Here is a 19307-nt window from a genome sequence, read left to right as displayed (position 1 = left end):
CTTTTTTTTAGAGGGAGATGATGTCACAAGAGAAAGATTGAATTCATTTTCGGTTGAATGACATGTAAATGTCTGGAAATTCTGTACTGATACTTTTGCTTCCCACCCACGACAAAAATAAACATAATTTTGAGGGACTAGAGAAATGTACATGTTTGAAAAGAAAGAACTCTAGGGCAAATACATCACAAGAGAGTCTGGTTCAAGTAAATTCATTAATTTTGATAGACATTTGAAAATTCTGTACTGAGATTTTTGCCTACAGCCACCCATCACAGACGAAGCATGAATCCTCTAGAGTGTTTATTTTGAATTGTACGACGTTGATTGATTCTATTTTTCCATTTTGCTGCTATTAATCTAGACCATCTAATTTGAGATAAATGGTATTGATAATGACCTTTTAACTAGTTTTTCCATTGATTTAGTCCAGAATTCCGAAGTTTCTTAGGTCTTAATTCATAATGAATTATTCCTTGTTTTCCAAAATAATCTTTTATTGAAGTCTTAAGAAAAAAAGACGTTCCGTGATATTGAAGAATAGATCTTAACTTGTACAAGGAGGATAAGTCAAAAAAAATCTGTGAATTCTAATTACTAACATTATATATAGTCGAAATAAAATTCATTTTATTTTTATTTGTTTTATTAATTCTTTGCTATAAAGTTATAAGTTTGATTAGTTATTTGCTATCTGTTATTTGCTCTTTTACAAAATTCTCTTATGTGATTTTAGGAATTTTCATTCATTTTATAAGATAATGTTATTCTTTTCATATTGTTTTTGATGTAGTTATCATGGATCCTTTTGGATGTACCAAATTTGAGCGCAAGCTTGAAGATGACGAAGTTTGTGGGAATAAAGAAGAATTAGGTTCCCATGCAAATGACCCTATTCAAAGTTTAACCAAGAATGATGTTCTTGAAATGCAATTCAATTCAGAAGAGGATGCCAATGATTTCTATAATCAATATGCTAAAGTTGTGGGATTTAGCATTAGGAAAGACACGCGAACAATGCAGGCAACAAAGGTTCTTAGTAGAAAATGGGTATGCTCAAGGCAAGGCCAAAGAGCAAAGCAACACTTGGCCCGTATTGATCGAAAAAGAGCTGCCAGGGCATTGACTAGAGTTGGTTGTGATGCTCATTTCCGCATAAGGTACAATCTGGATGTAGGCAAATACATTGTCACTCACTTTAACATGGAACATAACCATCCATTGGCAACATCACCATGTGTGCCATTTCTCCGGTCGCATAGGTTTGTAAAGATCCCCGACAAAGCTCAAGTAAAGTCTTTGCACGATGTTGGTGTCAAGACAAGCCAGATAATGGATTTGTTGGTGCAACAATCTGGGTCTTTCGCGAACGTGGGCTTTATTCACAAGGATTTGCACAATTATATTCAAGCCGAGCGCAAAGTAGAAATGAAGGATGGTGATGCGGAGTGTGCTTTGGCTTACTTATGTGCAAAAGCTGATGCTGACCCTTACTTCTTTTACAAGTATGACAAGGATCAAGAGAATCGGCTTGACAAATTGTTTTGGGCAGATTCAAGGTCTCGCCTAGACTATGCTGCATTTGGTGACGTGTTGGTCTTCGATACAACTTATAAAATGAATGCATATAACAAACCTTTTGTTATTTTCACCGGGGTCAATAACCATTTTGAAACCACCATATTTGCATGCAGCTTGCTTGTTGATGAGACAATTGCAACATACACATGGGTTTTGCAGAAGTTGTTAGAGGCCATGGATAACAAAAGACCGGTGTCAGTGTTGACAGATAGGGATATGGCCATGCGTGAGGCAATACAAAAAGTCTTCCCGAGTGCCAAGCATCGTCTATGTAATTGGCATATGCACAGAAATGCCAAGCGAAATGTTCGAGTTGATGGATTCGAGGGACATTTCAAGCATCTCATGGATCTTGATGCGAATGAGGTTGTATTTGAGGAAGCTTGGAGTAAGATGGTTAGAAAATATGGCCTTCAAAATAACAAGTGGGTATCAGACACCTACAACAACAAAGGCATGTGGGCTCAGTCATATTTGTGTGGTCATTTTTTTGCTGGAATGAAGAGCAGTCAGCGTTGTGAGGGTATGCATGCTTTTTTCAATGAGTGCCTCAAACGAAAACTGAAACTATTCGAATTTGTTAGATGTTTTGACATGGCCCTTTATCGGTTACGGAACAAAGAAGCGGATGCCGAGGCAAAAACTGACAACAGTGATCCTTGTCTTACCACAGCACTTCAGCCTCTAGAGAAACATGCAGCAACCATCTTTACCAGACGTTTGTTCTTAATGTTCCGTAATGAAATAATTGAGGAAGCATTGTTGATTTTTGATGGAAGGAAAGAGGAGTTCGATCATCGCATATACAAATTTTCAAAGTACACTGAATTTGGTTCCACATGGGAAGTGTCATACCATCCCGCAACTAGCATAATGAAATGTAGTTGCAAAAAGTTTGAGTTCTTTGGACTTCCTTGCAGCCATATGATTTCTGTGATGAAATGTGAACACATGACTAAAATTCCCCCAGGTTGTGTGATGCATCATTGGACAAAGCAAGCAAGAAAGGTTGGTGAACAACATTGCCAAGCCCAATTCTCTAGCACTCTCACACAGGAGACACGCTTTGGGGTTCTTTGCTCCTTTTTTACTGAAATGTGTTACTATGCCTCACAAACATCTGAAGGATTTGAAGAGGCTAGGAATGCATTTTTCACTATGACATGTCGGATGAAGCAGCTTTGCATGGCCAAGGGAACTAATGTTGATGAAGGAAAAAGTTCACTACCGCCATTTGGGGTTGGGGATCCGAAAGTAGTGAACACGAAGGGGAATACTGCGGGATCCTACATGGCTAAACCTCGAAAGCCAAGGCGATGCCAATGTTGCAGGTATACATTATATTGTGCTTTGTGTCTTAATTTTTTTATTGTGAGGTAGTCTTGGCATTTTTGTTCTCTTTAATGATTGGTGATTTACTTGACAATGTAGGGTCGTCGGCCACACGAGGAGAACTTGCCCCCAAAACGATCATAAAACGGGACAAGTGGGTAGCAATTTGTTTGAGGAATACGATGATTATGATCCAATTGGTACTCCCACCCCTTTTACACCGAAGCATCCCAGGAATAATATGAGGCCATGTAAGATCCACCCTGTGAAGAGACGACTTTTTGTCACTAATGTGGATACGTCTCCAGTGCAGTTGAGCAAGGATGTTAATGACTTGCGTAGTTGTGATGCACAAGTTGTCCAAAATTCAGCGTTCACTGATGCGGATACGTCTCTAGGTGATTACTTTTATGGCATTTTTTCAGTTCAAATTATGTTCATTTTGTTTACATTTGCTTTGCAAATTTTATGTGTGGCTGCTTAATTCTAATTTCTTGATATGCCAAGATAGATTTTAGCTAGAACATTTAGATGTCATAACTGATTATGATGTTTACAACTTGATTATGGAAATAAATAATTTATGAACAGAAAATGACAAAAGAGTGTGTAATGACCAATATATCAAAATTCAATTTGTTATGATTTGAATCATAGATTTCAAGTGAACAAACCTTAACGACAATATAATTTGTTTCTGCAGGTGTTGCTGTGGGTAATAGTTGATATGATCGAGCGGGTGATATTGGAAGCTAAACTAAGATTTTTTTTAAATTTTTTTTTTTGAGGACTTAAATCTGTTAGTATTTTGTATAAATACTCTTAAATGATGGTTGATGGATATTTGTTTTGCTGTATGGAAGTTCATATTTTGTATGCACACTTCTTTTTTTCCTTGAAGAAAGAATTTGTAAGGAATTATCATTCACCAAACGAGGTTGTAAGAAATCCTACACTGCCTTGCAATAGTAACTTGCTTTTCAATATTGTTGATCTTCCGTCCAGGTTCATCAAAAGACACTTCAAGATGTATATATGTGTGTGGTTTTAATATCGTTGATGGATCAATTCTTTAAGATGCATATATGTGTAAGGTTTTAATATATATTTTAGACCACAGTTGCACTAGCAAAGGCTATAAAGCCATTTTGTTTAGTGTTTTTGCTCATTTTCGAAGCAAATGCACAACAGCAAGTGCATATAGAAAATTGAAGGTCATTATTCGATCGTTTTTTGGTTCTTGAATTTGTTAAGGAAAGAAAAAAGTTAATTTAAAAAAAAAAATGAGAAGCAAAAATTTCTTACTGGGGTTTGGTTGGGCTGGGTTTAGGGTTGCTAACGAATTGAAATTTATTATTAATATAAGTATTATTATATATTTTAATAATAATTTTGTATTTTTTTAATTTTAATAAGTAAATTAATTTAAATTTAATTCATTTTTAAGTTCGAGTTTGAACTTGGCTCGTTTATGTAATTGAGCGAGCTCGAGTTCAACAAATATTTAACGAGCTGAGCTTGAGTTCGATTTTTGAAGCTCGACTAAAACTTGCTCAAGCTCGAGTTCGACTAATTCTTAATAAACGAGCTTAAACATTGAAAATTTTGATTCGGTTCGTTTGCAACCTAGTTGGGTTTCAAGGAAGAATGCATAGGAATTTTTCAAAACATTATTTTTCTTGCATGGTTCCTAGAGAAAAATGAATAGACACAAGCTAAAACACTTTGGTATTGTTTTATTTTAATGTTTTGTATTCTCGAAAATAGAAAAAACAAAAACGGACCACATTTTTTTTTTTTGAAGTATACTTTTTATAAGAAACTTTAATGTTGTTATTTGAATTTTTCAAAACTGTTTTTGCATAATAGTAAAAATGATTAGTTTTATTTTTGAAATCATGAAAAATAAACGCCGCCCAATGTCCTACCCTAACGGTACTATGACGTCACTATGATATTTAGTGACGCTTTTGAAACGCCGTCATAGATATTTATACATTTTAAAAATCCAACCGTTGGGGCTGGGATATAGGGACGTTTAAAAAACGCTGCCATAGCCTTTTCTTTTCTTTTTAATTGTGCTAAGCTTGACATTTAAATATAGCGATAGATATTTATACCTGTCATAAACAATTATTAAGAACTAATAATTGATGTATATTAAATTAATAAATAAACTAAAGCTTGAAAGCAAAATTCATGTTCAAATTAAAAAAAAAAAAAAAAAAAAAAACAATGCATTGCATACCCAAGAATAGAAACAATTCATGTTCAAATTTTAAATACATCAATTAAAATCAAAGTCGTCTTTGTTCGCTCCCACAACCTTATCCGCTATCTTTCCTTCTTTCAGGATCACAAAAGTCGTATAGCCTCTACTTCCATTTCAATTCACCCCTAGCTCTAAGTTCTGCACAAGGTAGCACACTCGAGAATATAATTTTATAACAAAGGTTGAGTTATAAACTCAAAGTTCATGAGTTTAAGAAATGCAATAACGTCATTGATTGTACGAACTTATGAAAAATAAAAAAGAATAGAGCATCACCAACTTTATATTGCGCGATATCACCAACAATAGGAGCTGAATTATGCTTGTATATCACAAGATCAAGTAACAAGCGAGCCCTATGCAAATAGTCAAACTACATGCCAAAAGTAGTGAGTACGTAAAAACATCACACATTATAAAATTAGTCTTCATAAAACATAAGATACTGATAACTGGACAGTTGGGTATAAATGTAAGTACCTTGATTACACCCGAAGGCAAAGGTTTCCCTTGCATATATTTGATGACGAAAAGACCACAATCATAGCTATAGGAATGAATGTAGTTGTAACAATAGAGTCAACAAACTTAGAGATTATAACATTAATGCTTATTTAAAAATCAAGAACGATAATGTAGTGTATTACTTGTTGTCTTGGCGTGGCATGTCTTCCAACCATTGAAATGCAAACGAACTAACATCTTGAACGTAATCTTCTCCATGCGCATATTGAAGCAGCTTATGCAATGATTGTACCTGTTGGTGGTAGGTAGTAAGGTACATAGATCAAGAAACAAAAAAGTGGATACAAGTGGGGTATCATAATGGTTATTCTATTACCAATAATGTAGCTTGATTTTTTCGATCCTCATCGGTGTCAATACATCTGCTGGAGTCGAATAGATAGGCAACCCATTTTTCCATGTTTACATTCAAGCACAACCAGTGGTTTTCCCTATGGTTGAAGGGCATGTAAATCTAAAAATATAACATCGAATGTACATGCAAAAAATAAATAAATACATAACATGGATCAAATGTTATTGTGCATGGTAAATTTGGAAATTGGGTAATAGTAGTATTTTATCATGTTACCTCCTCACAAGCATGAAGGGGGCCGGTGTATCTGTAAATTCCAAAATAATCTTCTACTATATCTTTCATTGTGTCATCAGAAGGTTGACACAAAATCTTTTGCTGCATATTCAATTTTAACATATAAATAACTTGTGCCTAAATAAAAAAAGTCTTTAGGTATGGCTAATACTTACCGATACATGGGTCGGAAAGTACCAAACCTTGTTGTCACACCCTCAAAATAATAACATTAAACCCATCCATATAGGGACATGCATTGATACATAAAGGTCCACATTCATCTATTCATCAGGGTATTTTATTACAACAATGTTACATATTTACAACACAAAAGCAAATGCCCTACGGGCTTACAGCTTTCCAAGTTAACACTTGGTTACAAAAGAGAGTGCTAACTCAATTACACCTTAAGCTCTTGGCTTGAAACTATATGTAATACAATCAAGGAAAATAAGACAGCCAAAGTATGTCCGCCTCTAGCCTCCCAAGCTATGTCCTTAGAGGTGGCATGCTACCTGTACCTGAAAATGATGTCCCCATATAGGGTGAGCCACAGCCCAGCAGAGATATACTAAACCAACTATAAACAATGCCTAAAAGATTAGCAACTGATGGATGGTCGATACTTACACATCCATTTACATCTTATTACAATTCCATGACGGTCAAGTCTATGTTACAATTCACTTTCCGATTCTTATTCAACTTTGAGTTTGAAAACAAGGCTCAGTACTCTGGCCAAAACATTTGATGAGATTATAGTTCATCTCTAGAACATTTTCGAAATTCAAGGTGGATACACATTTTGGTGTTGTATCAATAACACATAAGCTACTTCCATACTTCACAAACGATGATGATATACATGTTAGTGCTATATCAAATCAAACAAACTTTTCAATAGATAACCATATGAGCTATATCACTACTACAACAGATAAGCATATGAGCTACATCAATACTACAACAGATAAGCATATGAGCTGTATCAACACTTCAATGACAAGCATGTGAGCTGTATCAACACTTCAATGGGAGAGCATATGAGCTGCATCCCTGGGTCCATCCCCCATCTTCCCTTAACCATTAACCATTAACTGGTTTAGAGGTACATCCTCCATCTTCTCCTAAACCGTGGAGTACATCCCCCATCTCCTCCCATACACAAGTAATGCATATAAACACAGAATCACATGCACAATCAATCGATACATATAGTTAATATATTCTATCAACTGTCCACACACAATGCATATAAACACATTGGCCAAATGCACAATCAACCAACACATAAAGTTAATGCGTTCTATCAACCGTCATGCTCTATGACACATCCAATTGATTAGTTTTAGTTTACCTAATCATCATACATTGTCTACAACAATCAATACTACCCTCCACCGGTAGCCCAAAGCAATTATTTCCAATTAGGTGAGCAATAAATGATTTAACTACACCCTTTAGTCCCATACATTCCCAATTTCAACATTTCCAATTCAGTTCCTTATTTCCTTTAATCAATTATATACATTAATTAAATTAAAGAATTGGGGCAAATTACCTTAATTAAGAAAACAACTCTAAAGTTCCACTTTCATCCACAATCCATCATCCAACTTGCACATAGGTTTATTCCAAACGAAACCCCAATTTTTTTGTATAATTACACAAAAGGCCCAAACTTTCTCAAATCTACCCAACAACACCCAACGTATCAAAATGCTAAAATTTAAAGACAAAATCCATAAAGAGGAGTAGGATATCCCTACCTCAAAAGATGGCTCTCAACGGAGAAGACGAAGAAACTCAACGTGCTCCAAAGCTCAATATTTTCGGATCAAATGATAGCCCTCAACGATCAACCCAACTTTTAAAAAGACCAAAGGTAAGGAGAACACCCTAGCTAGATCAAACCCTAGAGAGAAGGGAGATTCTAGAGAGAGGAGCTCTCAAAAACGGGTTTTAGAAAAGTAAGAGAGAGAGTGTGGATGTAAAAAGTGATTTAAAATAGCCTAGCTGTCAACTGATATACGACTCTCCCGCTCGAGCGGAGAACACAACGCTCGAGCGTCAAGAACAAAAACTAGGTCCGCTCGAGCGCAAAAAGTCCCGCTCGAGCGCCAAGACACAAGAATAAAGCACATCCGCTCGAGCGTGAAAACCAGTCCGCTCGAGCGTAGATTTCCCCCTCCCAGAACTTACACCAAAAAGGCACTACCCGCTCGAGCGCTACCAATCTCGCTCGAGCACAAGAAACCAGCTCGAGCGCAGAAAGCACATCTGCAGAAGTTTTGTAGAAGCACGAAATACTGAAACTGTGAAAACCCCGCTCGAGCGCAAGAAGACCCGCTCGAGCGGACCATTCAAAAACTGGGCAACAACAATGGGAGCTAAAGCTCTAACAACCTGAAACAACCGAGCCCAACACATTCTAAAACTCAAACAAAAGAGTTTAAAGGTTGACAACATGATAGGTACAACTACCAACTCCACGGAACCGCGTCCGGAAAATGACAGAACAGTAAAGGGATAACCGGGATCGCTATACTTGTGATCCTTATTTGGAAACTTTTTCCTTTGTTTATTTGTCAATTTCACAACAATGAGATTTATAATCTGCAGTGCAAAATATATGAAATTTATGAATAGGCAAAGTAAAGTAACTTGGATGATGGAATGGTAGCAAATAAAATAAGAGAAGGAGAAAAGTCTTACACACGAGGATATCCACTGATATGGTTTCAAGGACCACAATTCCTTCCGCGTGGCAGATTGTGCTTCCACGTAGTGCAGTTTCATCCGTACAAGACATTCCCTAGCACATGGATAACTACGTGAGTTAGAAGGTATAGTACTTCATACATAACAAGTTAAAGGTAGTCAAATTGTATCCTTCTGAAAGAGATTCATCAAATGCATATCGTAGAACGAGACTGTCATAGTCATTTAATGGGTCTGGCAAAGGCACGAATGACTTGTAAAGGTATTGAGAAGAATAGTGCATAAAACAAATCAAGCTTGGTTAGTGTATGTTCATGAAGATGGTTAGTGTATGTTAGCGCAAAATAACCACATATACAAAAGATACTATAATAGTTAGTTCCAAACCTTTGGGATTTCAGGAACAACATTACCCCCAAGTTGATCAAGTAAATTATCAAATAGCTGATACAAGTAAAAGAAAAGTAAGAAATAAACACTATTTGTTACACATATATCAAATATGTTTTGAGACACAATCATTTAGTTTACTTCATCGAGATTGTCATGAATATTATTGTCAACGTTGTTGTCAGTTGATGATGGCTTCAACTGTGGTCTTTTCTTCTTTACATCAAATTTCACAAAAGGTGTACGCAACCACTGACTGGCTTTGCAATTCTGGGTCCCTCGAGTCTGAGGACCACGAACAACACTACATGATGATGACATTGTTATAGCATTCATTTCGACTGCCTTTGTATCGCTCTTTTTTGCGTGCAATCGCCCCTTTTGTGGAATAGAAAGTTGTTCATTATTTAATGCTTTCCCACCAACCAATTTGGCTCGTTTCTTTGCAACTGCCTTTGCATTTGGTGGTGTGAGGATTGGTTTTGTTTTTCTAAAATGCAAAGTTTCCATTGGTTTTTTGTCATTCATATTCCTTATCTCATCCTTATCTACAAACTTCGGGGAATTGGCTGCAACCTTTTCGATACCACTATCATTGAGACCAACCATTTCATTGTCAATTCGATGCTCCTCATGTAGTTTTCTTGGTGGTGTTTTAACATGTCCACCATCAACTGGAATGCGTCGTTCTAACAACTCAAGAATTTGACCAACTTGGTTCTCCATTTTGACCAGTCGCTGCTCCGCAAGTAGTTTGCTTGGTGGTGTTTTAACTTGTTCTCCATCAACTGGCATGTGTTTTTCTAACAACTCAAGAATTTTTTCAACTTGATTCTCCACTTTGGTTAGACGTTTCTCATCCTCATCTTGCCTTGTGTCCTTGTGGCCTTGGACCAAAAGGGCATGAATTTCAATGACTTGTTTCTCAACTTTAGCCAATCGGGAGTCATCATTCTTGTCAATTCTTCCCTGGCTAAGAGTTACTGCATTGGACTTTTCACCAATGTTAGGCAAAGCCACCTATTCACAGATATACAATAACTTGTTAATGTCCCAGGTGTAATGTAAATTGAGCTATAATTATAAAAGTCATGTGTTGTAAATATTTACCTCAACATTTAAATATCCTCCCAAAGCTTTAATTTGATTCAAACCCTGCTTAATTTCTGAATTGCCCCAATAGGATAAGAGAGGAATGGAGTTGGAAGTAGCCACCAACTCCCTTTTGCGAGCAAATTGTTCCAAGTAAAATAACTACATGGGAAAAAAAATAAAAAAAAGAAGTCATTTTAATGTGTGTTAGACAATATACAATAAAAAATAATAGATGAAATAATTACACATCAAGGGGAAGTACCATTAGAAGAAGCAAACAGCCGCACATAGTAGACCGCTCTTTGACCTTGGCAATAGCAATGCGGTCGACAAGAAAATCAAGGGTGTGCTTTGCCCAATTGAATTGACTGATGGACTCAACATTTTTAACCATTTTAATGAATGATTGGTGTACGCATGCCTTTGTGGTGGGGCACAAGAGGGCTCCAATGATGTATAAGACAAATTTCCTTTTAAATTCAGTTCCAGCATCTTTTGTTTCAAGCAGATAAGATTTCAAAGATGTGAACGGAACAAATTTATTCTTCATCGCAAGTTCATCACATAGGTTTGTAATTTCATCTACGGACTCTGTTAACTTCACAGGTAGACCATTGGAAGGTAATCCCATCAACTCATGAACATCTTCTATGGTGAGAAGCATTCGAAGACCGTGGACATTCAATGAATGAGTTGAAGGATCAAAGTTCTGAACTAACCAATGACACAAGTCATGATCTATGTGCGTGCACCTAAGGCTTAGGATGCCATGAAACCCCATATCACTCACTGCTTGTTGTTGTGCTTTGTCCAACCTTCTAATAATCTTACAAATTGATGTAAGCTCAATTCGGGTTTGAATTTTTACTTTTGGAGGCTTTTATTGGACCACAGTTTTTAATTGGGCATATTGTTCAGATTGCAGCTTTCCCATTTGTATATACTTATTTTTTTCTTCTTCAGGAAGTTGATTCCATTTGTCCCCAATATCCTACATTACATGCATAAAATCATACGAACAATTACATACAAGCTTACAAGTACAAAAGGAATACTACAAACAACAAGAATACGTTGCACTTACCTTCACGTCTACTTTCATTTGGGTTTTTTTTAACTCCATTGATTGTTCTTGGCTATAAACATATGAAAATGAATATAAGAATTCATATAATGGAAAATATATAACTACATACAAATAGATATTAACGAAATACCAAAAGAAAATGAATGGAGTGATCGGGCGCTTTGGAGGATCAGTCGGCTTATCCATTAGGCTTCAATCAGAATTCCTTGTAAAGAAAGACAAGAAAAATAAACTCATAATATCTTTGATTAGGAAAAAAAACAAACAAACAAAAATCTTAAAGGTTATAGTACATTCATCAAATGCACGACATGCACACATGAATGGATTTGTTTTATAATAATGTAGTTAACAAAGACTATGTTTCCAATGTAAAAAGGAAAGACACTAAAAAAAATTCTAATCATAAACAAAAAATGATACCCCAGTAGCTTAGGTCACATTACCATAAAAAATAGATTAAAGAAGTTAATTTTTTTGGACAAAATTTGTAATTTGGTAAGGAAATTTTTTTGTCGCAAAAAGGAGCCAAATATTTTGGCACCATATGAATTGATAATAAAAACGACATTGTTTTTTATTTTATTTTTGGGACTATTGTAGAAAAAAATAAAAAACGATGTCATGGTTATGTATAGCTCCTTTGCTCCTTCAAGTCTCACTTTAGGTGTACAGTCAGAAGCTTGAATATCTTTATTAACTGGTTTTACTTGCTTTGGTTTTAACTATGTTGTGGTTCACTTTCCCATATTTTATCTTGCTAATTTTTTTTTTATTCTCTGCATGGGTTTGGGGATGGCTTGAACCACATAAAGCACTTGAAAATTATAAATGTTTAGGAAAGAAATTTGTTTTTTAGAATACAAAATACAAGAAATTAGAAAATGGGAGAATGATTTGATACAGTTGTATTCAGTAATATACATACACTAACTAAAGATTTGATGCACTAAGGACCCTTGCATACTGCTATACCCACTGCCACTCACAATTGAATCTTGGGTTGTGAATAGAGGTTCTCTTGTATTAATGCTATGCTTATTATTTGATTTTATTATTTATATTTATTCTGTCATTGATACTTTAGATTCATAATAAATAACACTAATATATGAGCACTACTACAAAATTGGTTAAAGGTCACAATTTTTAACTTTGACCTTATACTTTTAGTCTTAGTTTTTTTTTTTAATACAAAAACTGTGATGAATGAGGGTGTGACTGTACAAGTTATATCATAAATATTTTGCTTTTTAATTTGGTCATCACGCATACCATATAATTTAAATATATTGAAGCATAGAGGACCTTGTAGGAAAAAATATGTACCTGTCGAAGAAGTAGTTCAGCAACAACACAACCAGCAAACCAAAAGTCAATAGCTGTAGTGTACTCCGTCGATCGAAATATAAGCACAGATGTAAGAGGTATTGGCCTCTCCTTTTACCTGCCAAAAATAAGGAATGAAGCATTTCAACCAAAACACAAAACTAAGGGAGAGGGGAAAAAATTAAAAGACATAAACCAACATGTCAAAACTTTAAAAATTCCAAAATGAAGTTGTTATTTGTAAAAGAGTTAATGAGGTGGTGGGAAAATAGCATATATGAAAGGGCATCATTAGTGATGAAAAGATGTAAAATAATTACAATTACACATGAGGGTTTATAGAACTCTAATAAGTATATAGCGTATTAATTAGGATACATGTTAGAGTGTAAATCCTTTGGAAATTAGGCCAAATGTTATAATTTGCATATGGTACACATCTCAAAAGGGGTGTAGTAGCATGACCATACATACCACACATAAACCCATATAAACTCTAGTTTGGAATGAATCAATAAATCAAAGACCCCAAAAATAGAAGAACAATAATTTTTTAAAGGCATTTTTCTGTTTCATGTATCTTCATGCTTTTGTAGAAAAAGCCTTAAACAACAAAGAAGGGGGGGAGAAAAGAAAAAGAAAAATAAGAAGTAAATTAATAATTTAGTGTCTTTGAAGTTTGAGGGTTTTGAATGAAAATAGGTTTTTCTCGAATCAAGTAATTTTGATATTTTTTTAATTATTTAATGGAAAATCAAGATGTGTGTATTTGCTAGTTCGATATGCGGTCAGATGTGTTATTTGACATGAATGTTGGAGGTAATCCTATCGTCACTCTATTTCAATCCAGATGATTTTTTATTTTTTTATATTTTCTTTATTAATTTGCTTGTGTTTATCATTATTACTTACCTTCAAAAAAAAAAAAAAAAAAGAAAGAAAGAAGAAGAAGAAGAAGAAAAAGAAGCCAAGGATGGTTGCTAATCCTGCTAGGAAGAGTGGGAGTAACTAAGTTGGAAGTGGGAGGGGTTTATCGAAGGTCATTATCTTTTGTTGTGCTTTTTGTTGCTCTTTCGTTCCTTATGATCACCTTGGAGGATTAAGCTGTCTCTCTCTCTCTCTCTCTCTACTTGGGTGATAAAAAAAATAAATTAGACCATGTAATGCCAAAGGGATGGCAATGAGGGGAAGTAATGAAGGCGGCGGTGGTGGAGGTGGCAATGATGGGTTGACTAGGGATTTCTTACGTCTTAGAACAATCTCTCATAGGGGGTTTCCAAACATGGTTGGGCTTGATCATATGATAGTAGTTATGACTAATATGGTATTGGTTATGATATAAAATCATGTAAGTTCATAACTAAATGTATGGTACATCTAAATGTACCATAGCATCACCCATGATGTGATGAGATACCTCCATTTAATGATTGTTATTGATAAAAAAATTACAACGTCTAGTGAAATTGAAAGTTTAACCCCTGAAAAAACAGTAATCACTATTATCCACCTGTAATTCATTAATTGCAGAGTCTAGAAAGAGGAGCACGTAAACCGATAAGATTCTCTGTGCTGCAAATTCTCTTTCTCGCATCGCAACAGCTTTTTTTTGGGTTTCACTTTTTGGTGCCTCTGTTTTTTTACTGGGTTTGGAGCCAATTCTTGTCGGTTGGCTCTTCTCTTCTCTTTTGGTTAATAAAAAGAATAAAACCAAACCAAACACACCACACAATTCATATATATATATATATATATATACTGACACTAGTGTATCAATTCAATTCAAGCCCACTTCTTATTTCTGTAGAAGACTATTGTTTTATCAATACTGGGTTTGGGTTTTCAAAGCTTGTTTATATCGAAATACTCATCTGGGTTTTATTCTCTATCAATAAAACAATTTATTCTCTATCAAATTTCCCAATATATTCCTTGTAATTTAATTAAATTAATTATTATTATTATTATTTTTTTTTTTGGGTTTCTCTGTTATTTCCATATAATTCTTAGAATTTCAATGGTATGGTATGTTTAACAGAGGTGCATAATGGCCAATGGGAGATTAGGACAATGGTTGCAAATGCTAGTTTGTGTACTAATATTGCTCAAAACAGAAGGCTTCTATGTTGGCATAACTTATGTTCAGAATGCTGTTGCAAAAGGAGCAGGTTAAAATCTTCTTCATAATAAGCCAATTTAAATTTTTTTTACAATCTTGACTATAATGTGTTTGGGATTCTGATATTGTGCAGTTTATTTGGATGGGTCTCCCCCGGCTTACCATCTTGATGAGGGGTTTGGAGCAGGAATTAACAATTGGTTGATTCATTTTGAGGTTGGTCCTTCATTTACCATTTTGTTTTACAATACAAAAATGATTTGTTTGTTGTTACGAAGATGATTGAAAAGAAAAATAAGAATTGTGAAATCATATAAGATACCCAATTTTCTGCAGTTTTATTGGAAATTGAATTGAGAACTGATTTTGTTTTTTTTGAAATGCCAATTTTCTAGTGTATTTAGGACATGAAAATGTAGTCTGATAAGGGGAGGGGAAAATGTAATCTCTATTACACCCTTTGTTACTTGTCACTAAGTAGATTGATGGTGGAAGGAAATGAAGTTTGTACAAAGTGCTTACAATCCCTCCAGATATAAATGTAGAATATACATCTTTTATCTATCTATTTGGGATGATAAAGTAGGAGCTTGAAATGTAGATTTAATGAATTTGGATCCATACCTGTTATATTAGCAACCTATATATATGTTTGCATATAAAATTTACTAAAATTAAAAACCGAAGAAAAAAATGGGAGCCAAACAGGGGTAGTTAATATCAATATGCTTCAAGAATTATATAGAAGCTTACCTTCAAGGATTATATACTGTCTTATACCAGTATAGAGAACTAATTATAGAAGTATAGTAGTCTATTGAATATTTTCTAAACTAACCGAGCAGGATGTCGAGCAGCCGAAGTGATGTCGCAGCCGGAGTGAACAACGGTAAGAGTGGTCAGAGTGATCCACGGGAGCTCTGATGAAGGCAAAAGCTGAGAGAGGAAAAAAAAATTCAAGAAGAAGTTAATAATACTTTTCCATATATGTATAGATTGGTCTGTGCAGAAGTTAAAAAATTCAAGAAGAAGTTTAGCTTATTTTATGTTTGAATTCAAGTAAAAGAAAAGAAAAGAAAAAGAAAAGAAATTCTGCTGGAAAGAAATTCTATAATATTCAAGTTAACTGCTGGAAAGAAATAATATTGAGATACATTTTTTGCAGCCTGTTAATATTATAGATTTGAAATCTGTTAATATCAATAATGAAGGCTGCAAAAGAAATTCAAGTTAACACCATAAGAAATCTGCTGGAAATCTGCTAAAGTCTTGATAATGAAAACAGATATTAAAAATCTAATGCATTTCATACTTCACATTCCTTCTATTTAATAGATTTGTACACCATACTTTTGCTAGAAAGGAGTTTATTGTGGTAGCAAAATTTTAAGGTCTTAATCCACACCTTGAACTGCAAACTACATTCTATTCAATTGGAAATTTACTCACAAAACCAGTAGTATAGAAGACAGTTTTCTTACCAATCAACAAAAGAACATAAAAAAGCTCATCAAGATAGCAAACATTGAAAGTATTTAAATAACAGCACATGTAAAGTACCACCTGGCACCCCTGGCCCAAGAATGCAAGGAGTTTTGGGCACAACTGGCACTGCCAGGTGATTTTTGTAAAGTTTCCTATCAATGGTCATCCGTATAGGCAATTTTCAGACCATAAGTGTTTTGATTAATTTTTATTTTGATTCATTAAACCCAGAATTTCATCATAATGAAGTACTTAAAATTTAATCTTTTTTTTTTTTTTTTGTAGTTGAAGTGACATACTGCTCACAAAACAACATAAGGAAGTTAGGAAGAATTAGGATTCCTTAATGTTGCTTCTAGTCCAAAAGCTATAGGAGAGGAAACACTACTAAAAAAAACACTTTTTGCGACCGTTGTAAACCGTCGCAAATAATAAAAAAAACAGTCACAAAAGACTTTTTGCGACGGCCCATGCGACGGCAAATGGGGGTGGCAAATGTGGGGGTGGCAAATACTTTTGCGACCGCCTAAACTACTTATGGTGACCGCTATTTTGCCATCGCAAAAAACAAAGAACAACACATGATTTTTGGCGACCATCTTGTTACAGTCGCAAAAACAAAAAAAAAAAAAAAACATAAAAGTGCAACGTTAAGCACTCTAGGAATAGCAATGACAAGAATTTAGACAATATAGCATTCTAGTTTAATCAGGCATTCCATTTGAGTCTCAAAATTGGAGCCATATGTGAAAGTTATTACAACTAAAACCTTGGGAAAAGTTCTTTTATGAAAAATATACAATCCAGATAAAATGCTAGTAAAGTCAAAATTTACAATGCTGGTGTTCACCACTGTACAAGGTACCAGTCGAGTTCTAATTTGTAACCATGGAGATATATGTTCCTCAAATCCAAGCTTGCACCTGATCAATACACATTATGAGGAGAAATAGATCAGAACATAGAGTATCCAATTTCTAGATCTTTCTTTAGACATAAAGCCTCAAGCAAAGCGGAGAAAAGGCAGAGATTGCAAATAAATAAAGAAAACTTAATAAAACAGCAAAATAATTCAATGCTTGTGTTCACTATTCTAGAATGTGTACCTTAAATCTTCTTCTTAGGTTCCTAGAAAAGTTAAATGCTATGTATGTGGGCTAAATCCAAGCTGCCCGATTTTCATCCTGCCAAAAAAAAAAAGAACAGAGCAAGTCAATTTTCTACTAATTTATATCTATACTTTGGGGCATTCAAATAATAGTCCAAGCACATAACCCTATCAGACACCATACAAATGCTGAATAAATTTGTATTTAATCACTACCTAGAGCTATTAATATCATAATGCAGCCTTATGTCATATATATGGGGAGTTCAAGAAATGGTGATGGATGAGGCAATGCCACTGTTGCAGAGTAAGTAGCACATCTGCAACTATTATCATCCATCATTCCAAGGTTGTTAATCTTGTGATCTTTTTACAATAATGAGAACTAAAAATTTGGATGCATTAATCAACTAAACACATTGCAACAACTCAAAAGATTAATTTGCATCTTGCAAAGTGTATGGTTAAGGAAGACACCTTGCATGGAAAATTAGGGTCCAAAACCCATCCCCACAAACACAACTATAAAATCTCACGATTTCATTTCACGAGAACTCATAAACACAACCATTCCAGTAAGAAGTGTTGCCTTTGAACAAAAAAGCTGCCAAAAACAAAGTTCATGTTGCATGTACTCTGAAATACAAGATATTTTCCTTGTCTTTTCTTTTTTTCTTCTTTTTGAGTTGGTACAAATGCAAAATCCATGCACACAAAGAACAACTCCAAAAGCATAATGTTTCTTTTTTCATAAACATATCAAATGCATTGAAAAAACAAAATTAAAAATAAAACCACATCAATACATGAAAATATATTAAATAACAATAAAAAAGAAAAGGAAACAAGGAAGGTAGAAGCCTGTAAAATTCAACAGAGAAAATGAAATATGACAGCTACCCTTTAAGAAAGGTGCTAAATATTGAAACAACTACAATTGTATTGAAAAATAATCACCAGAACAATGTCATTGATAAAACAGCTCACCTTGAGACAGCAATTTCATAGAGAAAGGAGACACCTTCAAGATTCGGTATGGGTGGAATGTGATCTTTTTTCCCATTCACAAATTTTATTATCTAAAATAAAACCTCATGAAGAGATGCTTCAAGTGCTGCCCTCCGATGACTTCTCTCATCCAGAGCACTCTCTACCATCATTCACAGGGAAGCATACATCATTATGAGTTATTACTAAAACATTAATAAAAAGAGAGCAACGCACTGCAATGAACGTACCTCCCGGGTCTACTACTAATTTGGAATGATGAGAAATGACAGCGAAATGAATCAAATAATCATGTCAGCGAAATGAATCAACTAAACATGTATTGTTCTATTACTTCAACTTTCTGTTACCATATAATTTGACAATCCATGTTAGAAGTATAAATTAGTTGATCATTTCAACTTTCTGTTACTTCAATAACGTCAATTGTTACACAGTGCCAAATGCCAGTGGGCAGTGGTCACTTTCTGTTTGATGCATTTCAAATTTGAGAATTTATTTAGTACAAGCCTTTCTATAATTTGATAGCAGATCTTTGAAGTACTAGAATGAAAACAAATAATCAGCAACAATGAGAGCTAAAAGAATTTCAGCTAACATGGATTGCTCCACCAATAGCAAGAAATGACAACGAAAGTTGAACTCCTAATCATGTATCATATGGAACATTTCAAAACTAAT

The 19307-nt window shown here is 34.6% G+C and overlaps 1 protein-coding gene and 2 long non-coding RNA genes across 3 annotated transcripts; 1 reads left to right on the top strand and 2 right to left on the bottom strand.

Moving 5' to 3' along the window:
- The first annotated feature begins 798 nt into the window (after nucleotides 1-798).
- Nucleotides 799-2528, top strand: LOC145821484 (protein FAR1-RELATED SEQUENCE 5-like). Its single transcript, XM_082918005.1, has 2 exons — nucleotides 799-2427; nucleotides 2502-2528. The coding sequence occupies exons 1-2, from the start codon at nucleotides 799-801 to the stop codon at nucleotides 2526-2528; spliced, it is 1656 nt and encodes a 551-aa protein (XP_082774131.1).
- Nucleotides 2529-5464: 2936 nt separating this feature from the next.
- Nucleotides 5465-6089, bottom strand: LOC145820983 (uncharacterized). Its single transcript, XR_014363027.1, has 4 exons — nucleotides 6027-6089; nucleotides 5833-5942; nucleotides 5666-5732; nucleotides 5465-5558 (listed from the first exon to the last, which is right to left on the bottom strand). It is a non-coding gene; the product is annotated as an uncharacterized LOC145820983 (long non-coding RNA).
- A 5313-nt stretch (nucleotides 6090-11402) lies between these two features.
- Nucleotides 11403-15961, bottom strand: LOC114316748 (uncharacterized). Its single transcript, XR_014363026.1, has 4 exons — nucleotides 15864-15961; nucleotides 11708-11782; nucleotides 11575-11626; nucleotides 11403-11481 (listed from the first exon to the last, which is right to left on the bottom strand). It is a non-coding gene; the product is annotated as an uncharacterized LOC114316748 (long non-coding RNA).
- Nucleotides 15962-19307: the final 3346 nt, after the last annotated feature.

Source organism: Camellia sinensis, chromosome 3, assembly GCF_055761805.1.
Source record: "Camellia sinensis isolate YWXY chromosome 3, ASM5576180v1, whole genome shotgun sequence".
Lineage (NCBI taxonomy): Eukaryota > Viridiplantae > Streptophyta > Magnoliopsida > Ericales > Theaceae > Camellia > Camellia sinensis.
This window is presented reverse-complemented; position numbering and strand designations above follow the sequence as displayed.